Source organism: Neofelis nebulosa, chromosome 1, assembly GCF_028018385.1.
Source record: "Neofelis nebulosa isolate mNeoNeb1 chromosome 1, mNeoNeb1.pri, whole genome shotgun sequence".
In the NCBI taxonomy this organism is placed as follows: domain Eukaryota; kingdom Metazoa; phylum Chordata; class Mammalia; order Carnivora; family Felidae; genus Neofelis; species Neofelis nebulosa.
In genome coordinates this window covers 149,128,382-149,154,369 of record NC_080782.1, presented here as the reverse complement: position 1 = coordinate 149,154,369, position 25,988 = coordinate 149,128,382, and the positions used below count along the sequence as shown (strand labels likewise).

At 40.6% G+C, this 25,988-nt stretch overlaps 2 protein-coding genes across 2 annotated transcripts; both read right to left on the bottom strand.

Annotated features, from left to right (window-relative positions):
- Positions 1–223: 223 nt before the first annotated feature.
- LOC131489087 (olfactory receptor 1361-like) lies at positions 224–3,744 on the bottom strand. The gene is made up of 3 exons (XM_058690889.1): positions 3,711–3,744; positions 3,460–3,546; positions 224–1,158 (listed from the first exon to the last, which is right to left on the bottom strand). Exons 1-3 carry the CDS (start codon positions 3,742–3,744, stop codon positions 224–226), a joined length of 1,056 nt encoding a protein of 351 aa, XP_058546872.1.
- Positions 3,745–11,912: 8,168 nt separating this feature from the next.
- LOC131489005 (olfactory receptor 1361-like) lies at positions 11,913–18,537 on the bottom strand. Its single transcript, XM_058690765.1, has 3 exons — positions 18,504–18,537; positions 18,240–18,326; positions 11,913–12,856 (listed from the first exon to the last, which is right to left on the bottom strand). Exons 1-3 carry the CDS (start codon positions 18,535–18,537, stop codon positions 11,913–11,915), a joined length of 1,065 nt encoding a protein of 354 aa, XP_058546748.1.
- Between the last annotated feature and the right edge of the window lie 7,451 nt (positions 18,538–25,988).

The window sequence follows — 25,988 nt, the reverse complement described above, 5'->3', positions numbered from 1 at the left end:
TTTTTGGTTGTTGGTAAAATGAGTGTTTAGAATGAGCCCTTTTTATAATTAACAAACTTAACAGTTTTAGGACTTACAAGCAACTATCGGCCTCATATTAAAAGCATGAGCATGATCATGTATCATTAATTGGAGGAATAGTCATGAGTGAGTTTATATCTATCTGGGACTCAGTTTGTTTATAAAATGAAACAATGTATAATAGCCAAAAATCTTCTAAACTCTAAAATTTTCTAGAATTTGAGATCAGTTTCCTTAAGGCTCCCTTCATATCACGATTTCTCAGACTGTAGATGAAGGGATTGACCAGGGGAGTCACCACTGTGAAGATGACAGTGGCCACCATGTCTTGGACTGAGTAGGAGGATGAAGGGCGCATATAGACCCCCAGGATTGCCCCATAGAAGAGGGACACCACAGTGAGATGGGATCCACATGTGGACAGGGATTTCCTTATTCCATGGGCAGATGGCAACTTCAGTACATTAGAGAGGATATACACATATGAAATGATGATACATGTAAATGGTGTCAGAAATATCAGTCCACCCACAGTGAATACCATCAGGTCATTGATAAAAGTATCAGAACAAGACAGCTTTAGAACTGCATAGGGGTCACAGAAAAAGTGATGCACAGTATTGTTGAAACAAAAGGTGAGTCGGACCATGAGAAGAGTGTGTAGGAGAGCATGCAGGTTTGTAATGACCCAAGAGACCACCACCAGAAGGATACAGAGTTTGGGCTTCATGATCATGCTGTAGTGGAGTGGGCAACAGATGGCTACATAACGGTCATAGGCCATCACACTCAAAAGGAACCCATCCATGTTGATGAAAGTGATGAAGAAGTAGATCTGGGTCATGCATTCCACATAAGAGATAGACTTGCTTCCCAGTATGTGATTCATCAGCATCTTGGGGGTCGTGACTGATGAAAAGCAGATGTCGATGCAGGAGAGGTTAGCCAAGAAGAAGTACATGGGGGTATGGAGATGACTGTCACAGCTGATGGCCAGGATGATGAGAATGTTCCCAATGATGGTGACCAGGTGCATCCACAAGAACAGCCCAAAGAGAATCTCTTCCTGCTTTGACTGCCCAGAGAGTCCCAGGAGAAGGAATTCTGTGACCGTAGTCTGGTTGTCTCTATCCATGTCTGCAGGGGAGAAAATATCATCATAGGGTTAGATCATATGTCAACATTTGAGCAAATATATTTTGGAACCACTTTTCCATTTGGTTGAGAATTACCTAAAGCTGAATAGTCTTTTTGACACTTTACTATTACAGGTTTACAGAAAAACCCTGGTTAATTTAAGAGTTTTTAATTACCAGTGGCTATAGTTTTATTTATTCTACTCTTATTTACTGAGTACCATATACAGATACTTTCATGTATGGTATTTAGCCTCATCTAATAATTGAGATATTTTATTTCACTTAACATATAAAACAACTGAGGCTCAGGGCAGTTAAGTGATATTTCCAAATTCATGAAACAAGTTAGATATCCAAATTGGGTGAAATGCTTTTTTCTGTATGGTCTTTTTTGATTCGCTAACCATTTATTGTAAAAACTTAACCATGTGGCAGGTTCTGTACTAAATGCTGTATTACAAACCTGCAAATATTATCTGTGGCATTTATATTTTCCCAAATTATGGAAAATTTGTTGGTTTTGAAAGACCTAGTTGGTGGTTTGTCCCTAAAATTTTAGCTGCTTTTAAGTTGACCTAAGCATAGATCACAGCTGTTGGGAAGGCTGACCTAAGCACACTGTTCAGGTTGCTGTGTGAAACATTCATCTGATTTCTGATAGAAGAACAAAGACATATTTTTGAAAGTGATACAGGGGCGCCTGGGTGGCTCAGTCGGTTAAGCGTCCGACTTCAGCCAGGTCACGATCTCGCGCGGTCTGTGAGTTCGAGCCCCGCGTCAGGCTCTGGGCCGATGGCTCGGAGCCTGGAGCCTGTTTCTGATTCTGTGTCTCCCTCTCTCTCTGCCCCTCCCCCATTCATGCTCTGTCTCTCTCTGTCCCCAAAAAAAAAAAAAAAAAAAAAAAAGTTGAAAAAAAAAAAAAAAGAAAGTGATACACTCATGTGTGTATATATGTGTGTGTGTGTGTGTGTGTGTGTGTATAACCTTGGATGGTGAGTAATTTGTTCTGTGAGTGTTCTGCAAGACAAGCAAACATTTCTAATAAATTTTAACTTAATAAAGGAGCAATGTCTTGCAATACAAGTAGTGCGTAAAACCAAATGTCACATGATCACAACTGAGCCAATGGTTCTTGAAATTCACTTTGATATATGAGTGCTTTGGAATATAAGCATGTTTCTGAAATGATTTATGCTCGCAAACCAAGGTTTTACTGTGTGTATATATATGTATACACACACACACACACAATAATTTAGTCAGATTATTTTTGCTATTGGACAAAAGGGATTTACTGATTGGTAAAGCAAATTCATGTGGTACCTCCAGCAGATAATCCCCGCACTAAGAAATCATTATAGGGAGGGAGGAGTCAAGTAAAGCACTGTGAATGAAATGTCCCTGGAAGAATTTATGGTATTGGAATAGTGAAGGAGAGGGAGTGCATTTGTTAGTCATGAGAACAAAGGCTTGAGGCAAAGGGAAGAAAGAGAGGCACGAACTGCTTTGTGATATGACTTGATGGCTAGGCCAGAGGATGTTGTAGGGACTATTCCTAGGAATTGGTTGTAGGATATATATAAAATGGAAAATCTCCATAGTGAGGTGCCTGCCACTGAGATTTCAATCCATAAAATCAAGGGAAAAGTGCTGAGACTGGAGGTTGTTTTTTACCTGGACTATTTCCCAGGACACAGGTAGGTAAAAGAGTACTAGACAGAAGCTCGAAGATGCTCCAGAAGGAACCTGGTTAATGTGGACTGGAGACGTTGAGGGGTGAGGGAGACCTGTCATCAAGAAGACAAGAGACTGGCTGGCCAGCGGGTGTGAATATTCTGGTCTCAAAGACAGATAGTTTCCCATAATGGAAACAGAGGAGAAGATAAAAAAGAGGGATAACAGGATATCAAATGAGATTCTTCCTGTCATCTTTGAATTGCTACAAAGGCCAAATAGTGAGTAAAACAAGCTCAGAGTATCCCATGCTTCCTTGTTGTAGAGTTTCCCACTTCCAGCATTGGGAGTGTAGGTTACAGCCAAAAAAAAGAATTTCCCAGTTTAAACCTTCAAATTGAGACTCCCCAGGAAACCAGCCACATTTTAGTAGTCACCCACTGAATTCCTCTTACTATGAGTGGATATAGTGGGAGGAGGTAAGGTAGAGAGTAGGGACAGCATGGGAGGGTCTTGAATGTCTGCCAGAAGAGTCTCTGTTGTGGGGAGGAAGGGGCAGCTCTTGGCCTGAGCTTCTGGACAGGATTTTTAGGAGCCTGCAGTCACTGACCCTAGTGCCACTAACCTGAGCTGTCTCCTTCGTCTCCCACTGCTGCTTTTCCACGTCCTCCTTGGAAACGTGCCTGCTCAGTCCTGCAGTGGGCAGCACGTCCTGAAAAGGGAAAGGCTTGCATGTGTCAAACCAGGACACATGCCCCCTTTGAACTTGGTCAGGTGCAGAGGGATTTCGTGTATCTGCTTATCTGCGTTTTTGTGTGCACGTGAATCTGTTGTTGGAGGTCCCATGCCCTCACCTGCTTTTCCAGCCCTTCTTACCTGGCTGTTCTCTGCTGCTGTGAGATGCGGTCATGGTACTGCCATCTCCACTGGCTCCTTGCTTGACGCTGGATGATACAAAAGTGTCAGCCAGGGCTGAGGACTGAGGAATCTTTGTTGCTCTCCTAGGTCTGGTGTGGATGATTGGGAACGAACAAGCAGATCTTCCTTCCCTGGAGATTAGGACTTTCTTAGGGATCAGGGCAGAAATAGCTGCCAAGGTTGGGTGTCCCCAGGGTGGACTCCCCATAGAGACATACATTTTAAGTGTTTGTTTTTCATATTCTGTCCAGACACAAAAAATAGGAATGAGAGAGACTGGAATCTTGTTCAAATACTTGTTACACAATTTTGGATACTCATATCCTCCTTTCTTAGTCTGTTGTCTGTCTAGGAAATCAGTGACAGGAAGAGAGTGGGAGGTATGCTTTGTGATGATCAAATACATAATATACATAAACATTTAACCAATTAAGAAACTGTATGAAAAATGTAACAACCACCATAACAGAAAAAGTCAAAAGCTCTTAAAAATACAAGAAAAATTTACTAAATTACACTTTTATTAAAATACTTTGTTATGCCTTTCTCAAAACTTAATGATTCTAGTAGGCAAAAATCATGTTAATCAGAGATTTGAATTACCAAATTTAAAGTATGATCTAGTAATTTTAAATAAGTATATATACACATATGCACAATTACACATACATAACATTTTTATATTAATTATATATAAATAATTCCCTAAACCCAGGGAATATTAACTATTATTGAATATCTTATTGGTTATAAGAAAATTTGGGCACCTGGGTGGCTCAGTCAGTTAAGTGTCTGACTTCGGCTCAGGTCATGATCTCACAGTTTGTGGGTTCGAGCCCCACGTCAGGCTCTGTGCTGACTCTCAGAGCCTGGAGCCTGCTTTGGATTCTGTGTCTCCCTCTCTCTCTGCCCCCTCTCCTGCTCATTCTCTGTCTTTCTCTGTCTCTCAAAAATAAATAAACGTTAAAAAATTAAAATAAAACTCTTAAAATTTTTCTGAAATCTAAACTTTGGAGACCACAGTCTCTGGTCATAAAATAATAAAATTAGAACTCAACAAATATAATACAGAAAGAAAATGAGTTTTTGCTTGATTATTTTAAATTTAAGTATACTTTATATAGAGTAAAAATAATCTATTTTAGAGTACAGTTCTGCAGGTTTTTGACAAGTGCATCTAGTGTTGTGACCACCATGATAATCAAAATACCAAACGGTTTAATCATCCTTCAAAATTACCTTGTGTCCCTTTGTAGGTAACCCCTACCCAAACTCCAGCCCCCAGCAATCATGATATAAGTATATCAATATTGCTGTTCATTTTCCTGTTAAGTAATATTTAATTGTTTTGATGTACCAGCATTTGTTAATCCATTCATTAGTTCAAGGACATTTGTACTGTTTTCTGTTTGATGGATTATGAATAAAGCCACTATAGTTGTTTGTATACAGGGTTTTCTGAACATAACTTTTTATTTTACTTAAATAGATATCTAGGAGTATTGTAGACTGAATGTTTATGTCCCCCAAATTCATATGTTGGAGCCCTAACCCCACTGTGGCTGTATTTGGGGGGGGGGTGTGTCTAAGCGAGTACTTAAGGTTAAATGAGGTCACAAGAGTACAGCCCTGTTTTTTTCAAAAAATTTTTTAATGTTTATTTATTTTTGAGAGAGAGAGAGAGAGACAGAGTGTGAGTGGGGGAGGGGCAGAGAGAAAGGGGGACAGAGGGTCCAAAGGAGGCTCCAGGCTCTGAGCTGTCAGCACAGAGCCCAACATGGGGCTCGAACCCACAAACTGTGAGATCATGACCTGAGCTGAAATCAAGAGCCGGATGCTTAAACAATTGAGCCACACAGGCACCCCAGAGTACAGCTCTGTTCTGATAGGATTATTGTCTTAGAAAAAGAGACCCCAAAGAACTCTCTTCCTCTTTCTGCACAGAGGCACTGAGGAAAGGTCATATGAGGACAGTGGAAAGGTAGTCATGGGCAAGCCAAGAAGATGGCTCTCCCCAGACACTGAATCTGCTGGAACCTTGATCCTAAACATGTAACCTCCAGATCCGTGAGGCAATAAATTCTGTTCTTTAAGCTACCCAGTCTGTGGTGTTGTGTGATGGCAGGACACCTGACTAATAAAGCAAGTGTATGTATAACTTTATAAGAAACTCCATTTTCCAAAGTGGGTGTACCATTTACATTCTCACCAGCAATGAAAGTGAGTTGCTGTTGCTCTGCACATCCATGATCTTTTCAGGGTTTGGTTTTTAGCAATCTAAAGGGCATGTAGAGTGATTTCATTGCGGTTTTAATTTGCAAGTCTGAATACTAATGAGGCAGGGCATCTTTTGCCCATACATCATCTGGGGTCAAGTGGTCTATTCAAATCTCTTACCCATTTGAAAAATTGAGCTGTTTTCTTATTTTCAAATTTTCAGACTTCTTCACATATTGTGTTTATTAAGCATTTATCAGATGTAGCGTTTGCAAATATTTTCTCTGAGTTTGTGGCTCGTCTTTTCATTTTGTTAAAAGTATCTTCAAAGAGCAAACATTTTACATTTTTCTGAAGTATGATTTATAATTTTAAATCACATTATGGATCATGCTTATGTTGTCAGACCTACAAAATCTGTCTAACCTACGATCACAAAGATTTGTTCCGATGTTTTCCCCTAGAAATTTATAGTTTTTGTTTTACATTAATGTCCATTATCCATTTTGAGTTAATTTTGTGTATCATGTGAGATAAGGATCTGTTTAATTTTTTCTTTTTACTCTGCCTATCAAAATATTGCAGTTTATTAAAATATTGTAGTTTATTGGGGCGCCTGGGTGGCTCAGTCGGTTAAGCGTCCGACTTAAGCTCAGGTCACAATCTCACGGTCCGCGAGTTCGAGCCCCGCGTCAGGCTCTGGGCTGATGGCTCAGAGCCTGGAGCTTGCTTCCGATTCTGTGTCTCCCTCTCTCCCTGCCCCTCCCCCGTTCCTGCTGTGTCTCTCTCTGTCTCAAAAATAAATAAACGTTAAAAAAAAATTAAAAAAAAAAGAGATTATCTTTTCCACATTTAATTGCTTTGGCACCTTTTTCTAAAATCAATTTAACATAGATGAGTGGGTCTATTTCTGAGTCTATCATGTTCCATTAATGTATGTGTCTATGCTATGGTCAAAACTATTGTAACTTGATGTTAAGTCTTGAAATCAGGTAGTGTGAATCCTTCAACTTTGTTTTTCTCAAAATCGTTCATTTGCCTTGCCATATAAATTTTACAAGCAGTTGTTAATTTCTAAAAAAATTTTTAAATAGTCCATCAAATATTTTTATTTGACTTGTGATAAATCTGTAGGGTATTTGGAGAGCAGTTGGTTTCTTTCTAATATTAAGTCTTCCAATCTGCAAACATTGTGATAGTTTCCATTTCTATGTCTTCTTTGATTTTTTTCAAAAACATTTTATAGTTTTTAGCATAGAGACTTTGCATGCACTCAGTCAGTTAAGTGGCCAACTCTTGGTTTTGGCTCAGGTCATGATCTCATGGTTCGTGGGTTCGAGCCCTGCATCAAGCTCTGCACTGACAGTCCAGAGCCTGCTTGGGATTCTCTGTCTCCCTCTCTCTCTGCCCCTCCCCTGCTCATGTTGCTCACATGCTAGCTCTCTCTGTCTCTCAAAAAAAAAAAAAAAAAAAAAGACTTGGCATATGTTTTAAAATTTAGACTTAAGTAGTTCATGTGTTTGATATATTATAAATAATACTTTAAAAATTGTTGATTTCCAATTATTCATTGCTGAGATATAGAAAGCTGATTGATTTTTATGTGTTGTTTCCGATGACCTTGCTAAACTGTGTTCTAGGAGTTTTTTGTTTCCTTGTGAGATTTTTTTTTTGTATATTTCTTGGAATTTTGTACCTGGGCAGTATTGTTATCTACCAATGGGTTAGCTTTATCTTCTTCCTTTTCAATCTGTATGTATTTTTTCCCCTGCTTCACTGCACTGGCTAGGACTTCCAGTACAATGTTGAATAGGAGTGGTAAGAGTGTATATCTTTGCCTTGTTCCCAGTCTTAGAGGGGAGAACATTTAGTCTTTTACCATGAAATGTGGTATTGGCTTTAGGCTTTGTGTAGAAGCCTGTAGCAGACTGAGTGACTTCTCTTCTATTTGGAATTCACTGAGCTAATTGGGTTTTGAATTTTGTCAAATGCTTTTTCTGCATCAACTAATAAGATCATATCATTTTTATTCCTTAGTCCATTTATATGATAGTTACATTAATTGGTCTGAGGTTCTTCTTTTCTGTAATGTATTTGCCAGATTTGAGTATCAAAGTTACTTACGCTTGCCTAATACAATGAGTGGGAATAAGTTCCATCTTCCTGTATTTTCTGAAAGAGTTTGTAGAATACCAATATTGTTTTCTCATTCAGTGTTTGATGGAATTCACCAGCACAACCATTTAGACATGGAGTTTTATTTTTGGAAAAGTTAAAAAAAAAATTTTTTTTAATGTTTATTCATTTTTGAAAGAGAGAGAGAAACAGAGAGAGAGAGAAAGCACAAGCAAGGGAGGTTCAGAGAGAGAGGGAGACGCAGAATCCGAAACAGGCTCCAGGCTCTGAGTTGTCAGCAATTCAGATCATGATCTGAGCTTAACTGACTGAGGCACGTGGGCACCCCTCTTTTTGGAAGATTTAAAAAAAAATTTTTTTAATGTTTATTTTTGACACACACAGAGAGAGACAGGGCATGAGCGGGGGAGGGGCAGAGAGAGAAGGATACACAGAATCCAAAGCAGGCTCCAGGCTCTGAGCTGTCAGCACAGAGACTGACACGGGGCTCGAACTCACAGACCGCGAGATCATGACCTGAGCTGAAGTCAGACACTCACTCAACCGACTGAGCCACCCAGGCGCCCCGTCTTTTGGAAGATTTTTAATGAAGATTTCAATTTCTTTAATGGAAATAGAGCTGTTAATAGTTTTGTTTTATTGGATCTGTTGTGGTAAGCAATATATATATATATATATATATATATATATATATATATTTTCTTTTTTTTTTTTTGCTGGAATTTGTCCTTTTTACCTAAGTTGCCAACTTATTAGCATAGAGTTTTAATTGATATTTCTTTATTTTCCTTCAAAAGTCTCCAGGATGTGTAGTTATATTAACTCTATTATTCCTTATATAAAGTGTTTTCTCTCTTTTTTTAAATTTTTTTAATGCTTTTATTTATTTTTGAGACAGAGACAGAGCATGAGCAGGGGAGGGGCAGAGAGAGGGGGAGACACAGAATCCGAAGCAGGGTCCAGGCTCTGAACTGGCAGCACAGAGCCTGACGTGGGGCCCGAACTCACGAACTGTGAGATCATGACCTGAGCTGAAGTCGTATGCTCAACCGACTGAGCCACCCAGGTGCCCTTCTCTTTTTTTTTGTAATTAATCTTGCTAGGGTTAACAAATGTGTAATTTAACTGAACCTACTTTTGGTTTTATATTTTCTTTTCTTAGTCTGTATCTCACGGATTTCTGTTTTTGGCTTTATTATCTCCTTCATTCTAGTTCTTTTGGATATATTTTGCGTTCTTTTTTGCCCCTATATTTTTAAGCTGGAAGCATGGATCATTGATTACAAACTTTACTCCTTTTTTTTCTATTGTATCATTTTAAAGTTACAAATTTCCCTCTAAACATCCCACACATTATGATACAATTTATTTTCTTTTCCTTTTTTTTTTTACCTCGTAAAAATCCATTCTAATTTAATGACAAATTGGGAAGCAAACACATGCTCTCTTTTTTTCTAGTTTTATTTTGAAACAGTTGATATACATCACTGCATAAGTTTAAGGCATACAGCATGATGGTTTGATTTACATATATCATGAAATGATTTCCACAGTAAGTTCAGCTTACATCAATCATGTCATATAGATACAATATAAAGATATAACTTATTTTTATTATCATCCAGTTGAAAATAGTTACTCATTTCTATTCCATTCTTTGAGAATTAATTTTTCACCAATTGGTCTTTTTAAAAAAATGCTAAAGAATATTCTTTAAGTGGAGGGGAACTAGTACCAGAAGGGAATTTGGTGCTTCTGTAATCAAAAATAAGAACAAAAATAGTAAATATCTGAGTAAATATAATAGAGAATTTCTCTACCCTTTGTTCTTTAAATGTGTATGGTGGATGAAAGCAAAAATTATAACAGTGACTTGTATCATCAATATTAAAGACTTTTGCTCTGCAAAAGACTCTGTTAAAAGAATGGAAAGCCAGGTACAGGTACCTATGGGGAAAATATGGACATCACACATCTAACAAAGGACTTCTATCTAGGATATATACAGAACATCCAAAACTCAAAGGTAAAGCGAATTATTCCAACAAAAAATGGGCAAAGGAGTTGAACAGACATTCCACCAAAGAAGGTATGTAGATAGCAAATAAGCACATGAAAAGTTGCTTAACACCCTTAGCAATTAGAAAAATTCAAACTTAGATCCCTTTGAAATAGCATTACACACCAACACCAAATGCTTGTGAGGATGTGGTGCAACTAGACCTACATTGCAGGTGTGAATCCAAAACATTACAGCCATGATGGAAGATGGCTTGGTAATTTCTTGCAAATTCAAATATGGAGTTACGTATGACACGGGATTCTCCCTTTTAGGTATTTACCTGGAGAACAGAAACACAAAGCCTGTATGCTGATTTTTACAGTAGCTTCACCCATTCAATGGAATTCTACTCAGCAATAAAAAAGGAACAAACTGGGGTGCCTGGGTGGCTTAGTTGGTTAAGCATCCGACTTCAGCTCAGGTCATGATGTCATGGTTCATGAGTCCGAGCCCCATGTTGGGCTCTGTGATGACAGCTCAGAGCCTGGAGCCTGCTTCAGTCTCTGTCTCTCTCTCTCTCTCTCTCTCTCTCTCTGCCCCTCCCATGCTCGTACTCTCTGTCTCAAAAATATATAAACATTAGAAAAAAATTTTTAAAGGAAAAAATTATGGATATATACAACAACATGGATGAATCTGTTGAATGAAAGAAAGCAAGACTGAAAAGGTTACATATATTATAATTCCAACTATATGACATTCTGGAAAAGGCACAACTCAAGAGGTGGAGAATCAATAGTTGCCAGGGGTTAGGAGTGGAGGGAGAGTTTGTCTATAAAGGGATGGCATGTGGGAACTATTTGAGGTAGTAGAGCTGTTCTTTTATCCTACTAGTTATGGTGGTTATACAAACCTGTAGATGTCTTACAACTCATAGAACTGTATATCAAAAAGTGGTCAATTTTCCATATGCAAATTAAAAATGATAAAAATCATTATAACAAACAAAAGTAAAAACGAAAATCACGAAATACTTTGAGAGGAAGTGGTCAGTATCACTCTGGTTCTAAACATTTGTTGTATGGGCTTGGCCAAGTTAACTTTTCTAGGACCTGGTCAAGTTAACTTCTCTAGGACCCAGTTTCCTCATAAAACGATAGGAATATTTGTAGTATCACCTCATGAGGTTGTGTGAGAGCTAAGTGAAATAATACAGAGATACTCCTTCCCATATTGGAATCACTCATTGTCAGTTGTAATTTGACTTATTATCAGTGGCCAGGATTGGTGAAACTTGAGTTGACCCATGTAGTTCTCAGTTGCCATAGATAGCCTGTTTTCAGGTTTTTCTGCTTCTGAGATCTCAAACGCAAATCAGTCTAAATGTGGATTCTTCACTTTTCACATGGAGACCATGTAGAGCAGTTGACTCTAAAAAGCCTGTGTCTAAGTCATTCACAATTCCCAGTCCTTCGTGGTAGCCAGCATCTTATAACATTGCTAGGCTCACCCTTAAGAAAATGCATCTGGGCATCACTTGGGATCAATCATCTAATTCACCCAGGCCTCAGTCTAGTTTTTATCTGTGTAAGGAGGGTCACAGGATCAGCCCTTCTTATAGGTAACAAATGAATGATTTTATGACTTATGAGTACCTGTCAGGCTCATTTTAAAGCATGATTGTGGTCACTAATTAGAGAAATAGTTATGGGTGGATTTTGCACCCATCTGGGCCTCAGTAGCCTTTGCAAAATTAAGAAATGTATAATTTCCAGTAGGCTTTTTGGCTCTAAAATTTTCTAATTCTAGAGTCTTGACAAAACTGGCCTCCTAATAATTAGCTTCCTTAAGGCTCCCTTCATGTCACGATTTCTCAGACTATAGATGAAGGGATTGACCAGGGGAGTCACCACTGTGAAGATGACAGTGGCCACCGTGTCATGGACTGAGTAGGAGGATGAAGGGCGCATATAGACCCCCAGGATTGCCCCATAGAAGAGGGACACCACAGTGAGGTGGGATCCACATGTGGATAAGGCTTTCCTTATTCCCTGAAGAGATGGAAACTTTAACACGTTAGAGAAGATATAAGCATATGAAACAGTGATACATGTGAATGGTGTAATCGACATAAGCCCACCTGCAATGGATACCATCAACTCATTGATAAAGGTATCAGAACAAGACAGCTTTAGAACTGCATAGGGGTCACAGAAAAAGTGATGCACAGTATTGTTGAAACAAAAGGTGAGTCGGACCATGAGAAGAGTGTGTAGGAGAGCATGCAGGTTTGTAATGACCCAAGAGACCACCACCAGAAGGATACAGAGTTTGGGCTTCATGATCATGCTGTAGTGGAGTGGGCAACAGATGGCTACATAACGGTCATAGGCCATCACACTCAAAAGGAACCCATCCATGTTGATGAAAGTGATGAAGAAGTAGATCTGGGTCATGCATTCCACATAAGAGATAGACTTGCTTCCCAGTATGTGATTCATCAGCATCTTGGGGGTCGTGACTGATGAAAAGCAGATGTCGATGCAGGAGAGGTTAGCCAAGAAGAAGTACATGGGGGTATGGAGATGACTGTCACAGCTGATGGCCAGGATGATGAGAATGTTCCCAATGATGGTAACCAGGTACATCCACAAGAACAGCCCAAAGAGAATCTCTTCCTGCTTTGACTGCCCAGAGAGTCCCAGGAGAAGGAATTCTGTGACCGTAGTCTGGTTGTCTCTATCCATGTCTGCAGGGGAGAAAATGTGGTCGAAATAAAAGGAAATATGGGGCACTTAGGTGGTTCAGTCGGTTAAGTGTCCAATTTCAACTTGGGTCATGATCTAATGGTTCATGGGTTCAAGCCCCGCATCAGGCTCCCTGCTGTCAGCACAGAGCCTGCTTCAGATCCTCTGTCCTCCTCTCTCTCTGCTCCTCCCCCTCTCATTCTCTCTCCCTCTCTCTCTCTAATATAAATAAATATTAAAAAAAAATTTTTAAGTAAAAGGAAATGTTTAATTGAGTTCCATTTACCATTTAGAGATTGTAATGTTTTAATGGTACCAGATCCAAAGTTTACTTCTTAATCTCACTTTAAATATAAAAGTAGATAAACAATAATACATCATCATTTGAGTAATTTTTTTTTTCAACGTTTTTTATTTATTTTTGGACAGAGAGAGACACAGCATGAACGGGGGAGGGGCAGAGAGAGAGGGAGACACAGAATCGGAAACAGGCTCCAGGCTCCGAGCCATCAGCCCAGAGCCTGACGCGGGGCTCGAACTCACGGACCGCGAGATCGTGACCTGGCTGAAGTCGGACGCTTAACCGACTGCGCCACCCAGGCGCCCCTGAGTAAATTTTTTATGATACTGGTTTTGTCATTGATAACACACATTAGATAATTCTACAGAGTTAGCTTTCCTGAAGTAAATAGCTGGTTAATTTCCATAATTTTAATTTATGTTTATTATCTTTGATTACATACAGCTTACTTCATACTTCACTAACATTCAATGAATATCCGGTATGTGGAGCTATTTTCCCACACATAATTTTTTAGTTTATGAATGATGAATTCAGTCATTCATAGATAGGAAGACTGAGAAGAGGAATCAGAGATAAAAACCCTGAGACTCAGAGAGATTCAGTGATAGCACATTAGAATGACAGAACTCATAACATTTACAGTCCTAAAACAGTTAAATTCCCTTTTCTTCAAACTCCTCCTTAGTTTTACCTCTACATTTTGATTAACTACCATTTATGGAGAATACAGCCAAGTGAAAAAACAACCAACATAGCCAGGCATCCAGACTCCTTCTTTACATGTAGTTCATCACTTTATCCTTATTAACATCTGTAAGTTTTAGGAATAACAAGCTTCATCAAACAGAAGGAATAAATAAAGCCAGGAGATTTAACCATTTGTTCAAGGCCACAAGTTCTTTTACCTGAATGTGGGGGATAAGCTTAGGAATCCCCAGGGTTTACACCAATGGGTTAACAAGGCATAAAGAACTATAAAGTCATAAAATGCTCACACCCGAGTTTGGGTAAACCAGATTGGCACCCCAAGAATAGGGAATTGCAAAGACACCCTGAGAATAGGGAGGCACAAAGGTTCCAGGAATAGGGAGATGCAAAGGCACCCCAAAATAGAGAGGGGGTGCAGAGCCCCCAGAATAGAGAGGGAGAGGCAAAGGCCTAAAATAAGAATGGTGCAAAGTTGCCCAATACATAGGTATATGAAATAAACAAGATTAGATATTCAGGGTGAAAGCACCCCAAATTTAGTACTATAGCGAAAAGCTGCTTTCACAGGAGGATAGGACCAGGTTAGGTAAATTGGTGAATTGGACTATGGACCACTGCGCTGCAGGCAAAACAGCCCAGAGTGGAGATGGTTAACAAAAGAAAAGGTGCCTTATTAACCCTGTGGTTATTCCCCCTGTCTCATCCCCTAGGCTAGCAAAGATACACAGGCACAGTGCCTCCTGTCTGCTGTTAACAACCATCTCCCCATCTGTCTGGTGCCCGGATTTTGTTTTATATTGACCCAAACCCCAAACACTGTATACCTTCAAAACTCCCTTTTCCCTCACGTCCCCAAGTTAATGTCCATAGTTTCTTTGTCTTTTTGTACATGCCTATCACGTTTGTAAGCCTTCTGATCTGAATAAATATGGGGCAAGGACCCTTATTCAGGGCTCTTGTCTTTTTCCCGGAAATTAGCCATCTCTCACTTTAATCCTGCGTCTGCTCTTTTGCTGGCCAAAAGAGAACTTTAGACTTAGAGTCAACGACACCTGAATAAAATGCTACTGTATACAACTCCCTCAAATTCTTTCTGGGTGTCTCCTACATTTTCCCAGGATTATTCTACTTTTAGGCTTTGAAGGATGTGCCTGGAGGTTTGTCCTCAATGTTGTGACCACATGGCATCAAAACATCCTTGCTATCACTCACAACTGTTGGCTTGAATAAGCTAAGTGTGCTGGTGAGGTCGCTGTGCACAGGATTTTGCAAAGAGACCTCTTTTCCCTCTTGTGCTAGCCAAAATGCAATCAGCTGGATTGTGGCACTTGGTATTATTTTTGAAGAGGAAGGCAAGTTCCTAGGGTGAAATTATGGGGTATATTTGAGTGACATTCCTAGCATGAAGAAATTAGTATAGGCAGGAGGAGTCAGATAAAGCACTGTGGCTGTGATAGCCATGGAAGAATTCAGGGTTTGGATGGTAAAGAGGATGGGACATGGCCTTCCTGATTAAGAACTAAAACCCGGGGTGGTAAGCAGAAGGAGGAAAGGGAGGAGACTCACAGGTTAAGTGGCTTGACTGGCTGGGGCAACAGATGTTACAGGTATAATTTTAGGGGGATTGGTTATAGGATGTTTGTAGTATAGCAACAGTGAAGTGTTCTAGCACTTTCAGAGTTAAATTGGTAAAACCATTGTAAAATTCTGACATCTGAAGGCATTTTCTCATAAGTCATATCACAGGATAAAAGTGTAGAAAGGCAGTACCAGGTTGTAGCCAGAGTTACTGAAAGTAGGCACTCCAGGGCAAGGATGCCTAATGGGGGACGTAGAAGTTGGAGGGCAGGGCTTGCGTCAAGGAAAACCCAAACCTGGGGTGCCTGGGTGGTGCAGTTGGTTAAACATCTGACTCTTGATCTTGGCTCAGGTCTTGATCTCACAGTTTGTGAGTTCCAGCCCCGCTTCAGGCTCTGTGCTGATCGCAGGGACTCTTGCTGGGGATTCTGTCTCTCCTCCTCTCTGCCCCTCCCCTGTTTATACTTTCTCTCTCAAAATAAATAAGTAAACTTAAAAAAATTAAAAAAAGAATTGTTCGATCTCACTCTGAAATAGTTGTTTATAACAAAAAAAAAAAAGTTGTATTTATGCAGCCTTTTTCCTTGTGTCTGAACAGCACATGTGAATATTCTGGTTTTAATTGCAGGTTGTTCTCCATAATGAAAATGGGAGTAAAAGCTGGAAGTGGTATAGTAGAATGGCAGTGGGTCTTTTCCTCTTGTCTGGGAACTGTGGAAAAGGTCCATAAGGGCCTTTTAGGTCAGTAGGCTCTAAATAACCCAAACTCTGTGCTGGGAAATCTGCCAGCATTAGGGTTAGCTCCTGCTGCCAGTGTTTGCTGGGATAATACTATCAGGAGCACAATTAATACTGCCCCCAAACCCCCAAGTCCTGTCGTGAGAGAGATGGGAGCAGAAAGAGCAATGATTCTGGAGAAAGTCTGTGCCCTCTCATTACACCCCACAGGGAGAGGGAAGTGGGCTTCCTGGTCCCCAACTCTGAGTGTGGAGACCTCCAAAAAAGTCCCACCAAAGACTGGAGATGCTTGCACCGTGGGGAGACCATCTGTTGGTTTCCTGACTGGGCATATGGGCTTGCTGATCAGCCCTCACTCTCCCAGAGCAGGGAAGAGAAAATGGGCAGAGATGGGAGAACGGAGAGAAGGAAGAAGGCTGGCAGAGAAGCTAGCTGTGTGCCATTGCAAGGACGTGTGAGTTCCCCGAGCGCTGGTGGCCCCTGTGGAAGACATGTGACAGCTACTTCATAGGACAAAATCTGTGCCTTCCAGGAAAGGGGAGTTCTTCAGTAACATAAACGCCGTTTGGGTGGGACTGGGGAAGGGGCGGGAGGTTACAGGGGTTGAGTGAGAGCTGAGACCCTCTCTGAGACCCTCTCTGAGCCCGCTCTGAGACCGTCTGGTAATCCCTGGAAAATCCCCTATGAGCAGCCCACAGAGATAAAAGCCCATAAGTGAGGGGTGCCTGGGTGGCTCAGTAGGTTAAGCATCCAACTTCAGCTCAGGTCATGATCTCATGGTTCCTGAGTTCCTGAGTTTGAGCCCCGAGTTGGGCTCACTGCTGTCAGGGCAGAGCCTTCCTTGGATCTTCTATCCCCCTGTCTCTCTGCCCCTCCCTTGTTCGTTCTCTCTCTCTCTCTCTCTCTCTCTCTCTCTCTCTCTCTCTCTCTCAAAAATAAACAAACAACAACAAAGCCCATGAGTAAGACAGACAAGCCAGAAGAGCAGCAAATAGGAACAGAGGAGAGACAGCTCCCTTACTTGGTCAAGAAGAGTACCCCTACTAGATTTCCCCCCTCTCTTTCTTTCTCCAAATCAGGAAGAGTACATCTACCAGCATCCCCCTCCCCTTCCGTACTCCAAGCCAAGGCACACTGTGAGAGAGTAGAACACAAGAGATCGAAGATTTAGACTGTTCTTGACCACTTTAAAGCACCATTTTTATAGTATGCAATGGCTTAAAATGAATGAATCTAGCCAGGATGTTTTTAGGAGACCTGCCAATAGAAGATCAGTTACTAGAAAAAATAATCTCTTGTTTCATGGTTTAAACCCCAGCAGGTGGAGATTCCACAGTGAGTAGGAGATATGGCAATTCCTCTTACTCTGAATGGATATTCACCACCCACCCCGTGAATATTCATTCAATCTCCCATGCAGCTTCCTGTTAACAAGAGTGCTAACTAATCTTTTTAAAAAGATTTTATTTATTTATTTTTGAGAGAGAAAGAGAGAGAGTGTGTGCGAGCAGGGGAGGGGCAGAGAGAGAGAGAGGGAGACACAGAACCCAAAGCAGGCTCCTGGCTCTGAACTGTCAGCACAGAACCCGACTCGGGGCTCAAACTCAAGAACTGTGAGATCATGACCTGAGCCAAAGATGGATGCTTAACCAACTGAGCCAACCAGGCACCCCTGTATAACTTACCTATGTGGATGCCTGGTTTCCTGCACTAATCTCTTCTGAGTCTTGGTAGCACGTGGCTGTCTCTGAGACATCTGGTCTTCAGCATTGAGGGTTTGTGTTCCTGGACCTCAAAACTGGAGCTGCTGAGTGCCCAGACCCCAGCCCAAGCCAGCTCCCCTCTGTGGGGCTCTTTGTGGCATCCAAGGAGCTTCTCCTTCTGGGACACCTCAATTACGTGGTCATAGACAATAGTGGATGGACAAACACAAGGAAGCAACTGGCAGAAAGGTGCAGAGTAGGGACAGCATGGGAGGGTCTTGAATGTCTGCCAGAAGACTCTCTGTTGTGGGGCTCTTTTAAGAGCCTGCAGTCACTGACCCTAGCGCCACTAACCTGAGCTGTCTCCTTCATCTCCCACTGCTGCTTTTCTACGTCCTCCTTGGAAACGTGCCTGCTCTGTCCTGCAGTGGGCAGCACATCCTGAAAAGAGAGACTTGTACATGTCAAACCAGGACACATGCCCCCTTTGAACTTGGTCAGGCGCAAAGGGATTTTACGTGTCTGTTATTCCAAAGGTAAATCTATATGTTTATGTTCACGTGAATCTGTCTGTTGTTGGAGGTCCCGTGTCCACACCTGCTTTTCAGCCCTTCTTACCTGGCTGTTCTCTGTTGCTGTGAAATGTGGTCATGGAACCCCCATCTCCACTGGCTCCTTGCTTGACCCTGGATGATTCAACAGTGTCAGCCAGGGCTGAAGACTGAGGAACCTGTTCTCACTGGAGGAGAATATTTAGAGTTAGATAGATAATGTGGTTCTCTCAGGTCTGGCTTGGATGATTGGGAACAAATAAATAGATCTTCCTTCCCTGGAGGTTGAGACTCCCTTAGGGACCAGGGCAGCCATAGTTGCCAAGGTTGGGCATCCCCAGGGTGGATTCCCCCTGGCTCCACTAGAGGCGCACTTACCAACCACTCTGTTCCTATTCTCTCTGGACACAGCTATCTCTGCTTGAGGGGAACTCCGTTTAGTGCTCAGACTTGATGCTTCCCACTGCCTCAAGAATGTCTCCTCTCCTGCCTGTGTCACCTTGTATCTTGTTCTGTGCCCAAAATAGACCTGAAGAAAAATTGTAGAACAAGTGAAATTGGCCCACATACATTGGTAGCATCTCTGTTCTGTACACTTTGCCCCTGAACTGACTTTTTTGTATAATCTGTAAGGTTTTAGGACCCTGGATTCTTTCTTCTTTCAAATACAAAGTTTGATCTGTTGGTTTGTACTAAGAAATTAATTATGGGTTTTGTTTTGAGAGAGAGAGAGAGATTGAATGTGCACAGGGGAGAGGCCGAGGGAGAAGGAGACATAGAACTGTAAGCAGGCTCCACGCCCAGCACGGAGCTTCATGCAGGGTTCCATCTCACAATCATGAGATCATGACCTGAGCCAAAATCAAGAGTCAGATGCTTAACTGACTGAGCCACCCAGATGCCCCCCCTAAGAAAGTGAATATTAAGAGCAGAACCTCAAATCTGTATTTTAACATGTAATAGTGACTGTGTCCCTGGCACAGGAAATCAGAGGCACCACCTAGAGATATTTGCCTGAAGACAGAGGGTAGGGTATAGTGGGTATGGGCTGTGTATGGAGTCATTTAAATAGTTATCTACTGGCTATTGGAATTTGGGTGTGTATTTCTAAGTTTCCATTTGTATGTCCTACAAAAAGCAAAATTTTTAATTTTTTTTTAACGTTTATTTATTTTTGAGACAGAGAGAGACAGAGCATGAACGGGGGAGGGTCAGAGAGAGGGAGACACAGAATCTGAAACAGGCTCCAGGCTCCGAGTTGTCAGCACAGAGCCTGACGCGGGGCTCGAACTCACGGACCGCGAGATCATGACCTGAGCCTAAGTCGGCCGCTTAACTGACTGAGCCACCCAGGCGCCCCCCAAAAGCAAAATTTTTAAAAGGTGAGTTTTCAAAATTCACCTTTAAAAAAATTTTTTTAATGTTTATTTGTTTTTGAGAGAGATGGAGTGTGAGCTGGGAAGGGGCAGAGAGAGGGAGACACAGAATCCAAAGCAGGCTCCAGGCTCCGAGCTGTCAGCACAGAGCCCGATGTGGGACTTGAACTCACGAACCGTGAGATCATGACCTGAGCCGAAGTCAGACGTTTAACCGACTGAGCCACCCAGATGCCCCCACAAAACTCACCTTTTAAAAAAAGAAAAAAGAGGGGCACCTGGCAAGCTCAGTACATAGAGTGTATAACTCTTGATCTCGGGGTTGTGAGTTCAAGCCTCATGTTAAGTGGAGAGATTACTTTAAAAAATAAAAACCTTTAAAACTATATAAATAATTTTAAAAAGTACACAAATATGAAGTTGGCCAGAAATGTTTATGTAAAAAATTAGAGAAAAAGAGTGACACGATTAATTACAGATAAAGCAGTAATAAAGTTAACCAGAAGCATAAATTATAAAAGAGTAATATTTTATAATAGAGGAAAAACTCATAGAAACTCAAATGAAACATCAAATGAAGCAATGTAACAATAGTTTCCATAAAGCAAAAGCTCATAATGGCAGAGATTTTGTTTAAACAGTGAAGAAATTTTGATTTAAAATACATCCATTTCGGGGCGCCTGGGTGGCGCAGTCGGTTAAGCGTCCGACTTCAGCCAGGTCACGATCTCGCGGTCCGTGAGTTCGAGCCCCGCGTCAGGCTCTGGGCTGATGGCTCGGAGCCTGGAGCCTGTTTCCGATTCTGTGTCTCCCTCTCTCTCTGCCCCTCCCCCGTTCATGCTCTGTCTCTCTCTGTCCCAAAAATAAATAAAAAACGTTGAAAAAAAAAATTAAAAAAAAAATAAAAATACATCCATTTCCACTCTGGAAATAGAGATTACACATTCTTTTTCAAGCCCAAGGAACAATCACAAATAGTGACCATTTTTTAGGCTACCACAAAAGCTATTAAGAGTCCCCAAACAGTGATTTTAGAGGCTACATTCTCTTACAGTCTCCATTACATAATCAAAAACTGGAAACCAAAAATCCAAATGTAAAAAGAAGTGTCCAGTTGATAAAGTTTAAAGCATTGTTTATAATTTTCATATCAAAAAGAATATTAAAACCAAATAATTTATAAATTAAAGAAAACATTAATATAAAAACCTATGGGAAAATGGCTTTCAATGCTCTTGTTAATAATGAATATAAAAAATAAATAAATCAAGTATTTGGTGAAGCATTTTTTAAAAGTTTATTTAATTTATTTTTTTAGTAATCTCTGCACCCAACATGGGGCACAAACTCATGACTCTGAGATCAAGAGTAGTGTGCTCTACCAACTGAGCCAGCCAGGCACCCCTCAAGCATTTTATTTTTTAAATTACTTTAGTCAAATAAATATATTAGTACAGCTTTGAAAGTCAAACAAGTCTTTAGATGGAAAACCCAGTTCCCTAATGTTCATCTCTCCACCCCTGGGTCCCACTGCCCAGTGTAAGCACTTTTATATTTTCTGAATAGTATACCTATAATGCTACTTTTTATTGAAGTATAGGTGACACACAATGCTACATTAGTTTCAGGTATATAATGCTTCTTTAAAATTGTTTTATTTGGGGCGGGGGGGAGAGAATCCCAAGTGGGCTCCGCACTGCACATGGGCTCCATCTTATGGCCCTGGGATCATGACCTGAGCCAAAGTCAAGAGTCAGACGTTCAACTGACTGAATCACCCAGGCACCCCTATAATGCTATCTTTGATTTTTGATTTGCAATCTTATCTATACCCTCTTCCCATTTGAAAGGGTGACTGTCCCATTTCCTCTTCCTCAAATCCTTTTAATACAGGCACATCACATTTTGGGGGCATGTCAATATTTATTATTGACATTCTGACTCTGTTATTCACTGTTGGTGTACTTATCTTAATTATTTTCCTGTACAACTTTTGAATGTCCCTGAAATTAATCATTGCCTAGTTTTTTCATTTGTTTTATTTTTATGCCTTTATTCTTTCCCTATTCCAAAATTAGTTCTTTCTTATTTTGAGTTTTATTTGATAGGCAATAAACATTACTCATTTAAGGGTACACTTGGATGACTTTTGATACTCGTGTGCATGACCACAATCAAGGTACGAAATGGTTCCATCATCCTAAAGGTTTTCTTGTTTCCCTTTACAGCTAGTACCCTTTCAGGACCACATAGGTTCTTTGAATTATTATATAAATTATGATATCAGTTTGGCAATTTCTATGAGAAATCCTGGTGAAGTTTTGATTGAGATTGCATGGAATTTTATCAATTAAGAATTGACAGCTTAACAATATTTAGTCTCCTGGCCTAAGAGTAGAGAATATTTCTACATTTTAAAAGGTTTTCTAGAAAAATAAATAAGAGGTTTTCTTTAATTTCTCTCATGAATGTTATTTTTAGTTTTTAGTGTACAGATTGCTCATATTTTTGACAGCTTTAAACACTAAATATTTCACTTTTTAAAATGTTTTATTTATTTTTGAGAGAGAGAGAGAGAAAGGCAGAGAGAGAGGCAGAGACAGAGAGAGAGAGACAGAGAACGAGTAGGGGAGGGGCAGAGAGAGAGGGAGACACAGAATCCGAAGAAAGCTTCAGGCTCTGAGCTGTCAGCACAGAGCCCGATGTCACGCTCGAACCCACAAACCACAAATTCATGACCTGAGTCGAAGTCGATGTTCAACCAACTGAGCCACCCAGGCACCTCTAAATATTTCATATTTTTATGTTACTGTAAGTGGTACTAATTTTTAATTTTAATTTTTTATTATATGTTTTTATATGATTTAAAAAATATTGATCTTGAATCCTGAAACTTTGTGAAATTAACTCTAGTAGATTGTTTATAATTCCACCAGAAATTCTACATGAATGATTATTGTTTCCACTCACACAGGCAATTTTACTTCTGTCTTTCTAATCCAGTTGTGTTTTAATGAAGGTATTTTCTGCTCACAACACTTCTGATAACAAATGTATGGGTTTTGTCTTGTTTTTTTTTTTTTTTCGCCCCACACTGACGACCAGTTCTCTATCCTAACCCTCAGGATACCAACTCAGTGTCCTACAATTAAATTCAGTGCTGACACTATCCTGACCTAGCACAGACCCCAGAGGTTAAGGGCTCTGTCCTACAAGGCTGACCTCAGATGCCAGTTACAATTAGTTGGTCCCCAGGTTACCCGCACTCTGTCTAATTTGGCTACAAATTGAGGTTTGCATGACCTCCTCCTCAGGGTAGATAATTTTCTCTAATGGCTTATAGAAATCAAGGAAACACTTTACTTACTGTTACTGGTTTATTATAAAGGACATTGTAAAAGATACAAATAAATAGCCAAATGGAGAAGCACCATAGGGAAAGGCCAAGGGTGGCCCTCATGCAGGAGCTTCTGCCCCCATGGAGTTTGGGGTGTGCCACCCTCCTGACACGCAGGTGCTCTCTGAAGCTCTCTGAATCCTGTTGTTTAGGAATTTTTATGGTGACTTCATTATGTAGGCATGAATGGTTAAATCATCGGCCGTTGGTGATTAACTCAATCTCTAGTGACTCCTCCCTCCCTGGAGTTGGGGAACTGGGGCTAAAAGTTCCAACTGTCCGGCACCTGGGTGGCTTAGTCAGTTAAGCATCCAACTCTTGGTTTTGGCTCAGGTCATGATATCATGGTTTGTGGGTTCAAGCCTCGCATGGGACTCTGTGCTGATGGTGTGGAGCCTGCTTGGGATTCTCTCTTGCCCTCTCTCTCTGCCCCTCCCCTCCCCTCTTGCTCAAAATAAATGAATAAACATTTTTTAAAAAAAGGTTTCAACTGTCTAATGACCTAGTTGGTTCCTCTGGCAACCAGCCCCCATCTGGAGGCTATCTTGGGGCACACCAAGGGTCACTTCATTAGCATGCACTTAGGTAATATCCAAGGGGATTATTATGCATAACATAATATGGTCCTTTCATCCCCATCACTCAGGAAATCCCAATGGTTTTCAAAGTTCATGTGCCAGGAACTAGGGAGGAAGATTAAATATATATGTCCAAGGGGCGCCTGGGTGGCTCAGTCGGTTGAGCGTCCGACTTCAGCTCAGGTCACGATCTTGCGGTCAGTGAGTTCGAGCCCCACGTTGGGCTCTGGGCTGATGGCTCAGAGCCTGGAGCCTGCTTCTGATTCTGTGTCTCCCTCTCTCTCTGCCCCTCCCCCGTTCATGTTCTGTCTCTCTCTGTCTCAAAAATAAATAAACGTTAAAAAAAAAAAATATATATATATATATGTCCAATTACATCACATTTTTATTTCTTTTTATTGCCTCATTATACTGGCTGGAACATCCAGTACAATATTGAATGGAAGTGGTAAGAAGATACATCCCTGTCTTATTCCTAATTTTAAGGGGAAAATAGTCACCCTTTCAACATTAAGTATGATGTTAGCTGTAGGTTTTTCATATGTGACTTTAATCAAGTTGAGCAAATCTCCTTCTGTTCTTATTTTATTGAATGGTTTTATTATGAATGTATGCTGAATTTTGTCTATTGCATTTACTAGGGCTATTGGGATCGTTTTCCTTTTTAACTTTGTATTTTTTTTAAGTTTTTTAAAATTTATTTTGAGATAAAGAGCGTGCACACACACAGTCACTGGCAAGTGGGAGGGGCAGAGGGAGAGAATCCCAAGCAGGCTCTGCACTGTCAGCGCAGAGCCCCATGCAGGGCTTGAATTCATGAACCAGGAGATCATGACCTGAGCTGAAATTGGACTCTTAATGGACTTAGCCACACAGGTGCCCTGTTTTTTTACTTTATTAATACAGTGAATAATACGGATTGAATTGCTAATGTTAATCCAAGTTTGCATTCCTGGGGTAAAGCCCATATAGTCATATGTATTATCCAATTCAGATATGATGGGGTTTGAGTTTCTAAAATTTTGTCTAGGATTATTGAATCTGTATTCATAAAGGACATTGGTCTGTTATTATAATGTTTTATAAAATGAATTGGGAAGCATTCACATCTTTTCAATTTTCTGAAAGAATTTGTGTAGGGTTTTATTATACATTTCTTAAAAGTTTGATAGAATTCAGCAGTTGAAGCCATCTGGGCATTAAGTGTTTGTGTGTGTGTGTGGGGGGATTTTTAACTACAAATTCCGTTATTAATTAGGTATTGAGCTAGTTCAGTTATCTGTTGTTGAGTGAGCTTTGATAGATTGTCTTTCATAAAATTGTCCATTTCATTGGGGCACCTGGGTGGCTTAGTTGGTTGAGCGTCCAATTTTGGCCCCAGTCATGATCTCAGCTTGTGGCGTCTTGCCCCACATTAGACTCTGTGCTGGCATCTCAGAGCCTGGAGCTAGCTTCAGATTCTTTGTCTCCCTCTCTCTCTGCCCCTCCCCTGCTCATGCTTTGCCTCTCTCTCTGTCTCTAAAATAAACATTAAAAATTTTTTAAACTGTCCATTTCATCTAATTTATCAACTTTAGTGGAATAAAGTTGTTTGTAATAATCTCTTATTATCCACTTGATATCTGTATAATCTATACTGATTTACCTCTGTCATTCTTTGTGTTAGTCATTTCTGTCTTATTTTTTCCTGATTGACTTCGCTAGAGGTTTACTGGTGTTTTCATCTTCTTAGTGAACCAGCCTTCAGTTTTATTAATTCTCACTGTTACCTATCTGTTTTCTATTTCATTGATTCACACTGTCAAAGAAAAAATCAGAACTGGATGTTAATTAAAGTGGCAAAAACAGATTTTATTCAGGATTATTGCAATAGGGGGATAGAATCCTCAGTACAGAGCCAGGCTTAATTCAGAATACAGCATGAGCAAGTGGGAATTTATCGTCAAGGAGCAAGGTGAAGGGCAGTGGATGGAAAATTGCTAAGAGGAGACACCAGGTGTAATGGGGGACTCTAGTTAAGCTGAGCAAACGGGGTGGGGGGTGGGCACCTGGGAAGTTCAGTCGGTTAAGCATCCAACTTCAGCTCAGGTCATAATCTCAGAGTTCGTGGGTTCGAGCCCTGCGTCGGGTTCTGTGCTGACAACTTGGAGCCTGGAGCCTGCTTTGGATTCTGTGTCTCCCTCTCTCTCTGCCCCTCCCCC

Excerpts from the sequence above, each read along its gene's own strand:
- LOC131489087 (XM_058690889.1), bottom strand. The coding sequence starts at position 3,744 with ATGACCGCATCTCACAGCAGCAGAGAACAGCCAG. Across the intron at positions 3,547-3,710 it reads CAGCAGCAGAGAACAGCCAG|GACGTGCTGCCCACTGCAGG; the intron begins GTAAGAAGGGCT and ends TTCCCTTTTCAG. Across the intron at positions 1,159-3,459 it reads AGACGAAGGAGACAGCTCAG|ACATGGATAGAGACAACCAG; the intron begins GTTAGTGGCACT and ends TCTCCCCTGCAG.
- LOC131489005 (XM_058690765.1), bottom strand. The coding sequence starts at position 18,537 with ATGACCACATTTCACAGCAACAGAGAACAGCCAG. Across the intron at positions 18,327-18,503 it reads CAGCAACAGAGAACAGCCAG|GATGTGCTGCCCACTGCAGG; the intron begins GTAAGAAGGGCT and ends CTCTCTTTTCAG. Across the intron at positions 12,857-18,239 it reads AGATGAAGGAGACAGCTCAG|ACATGGATAGAGACAACCAG; the intron begins GTTAGTGGCGCT and ends TCTCCCCTGCAG.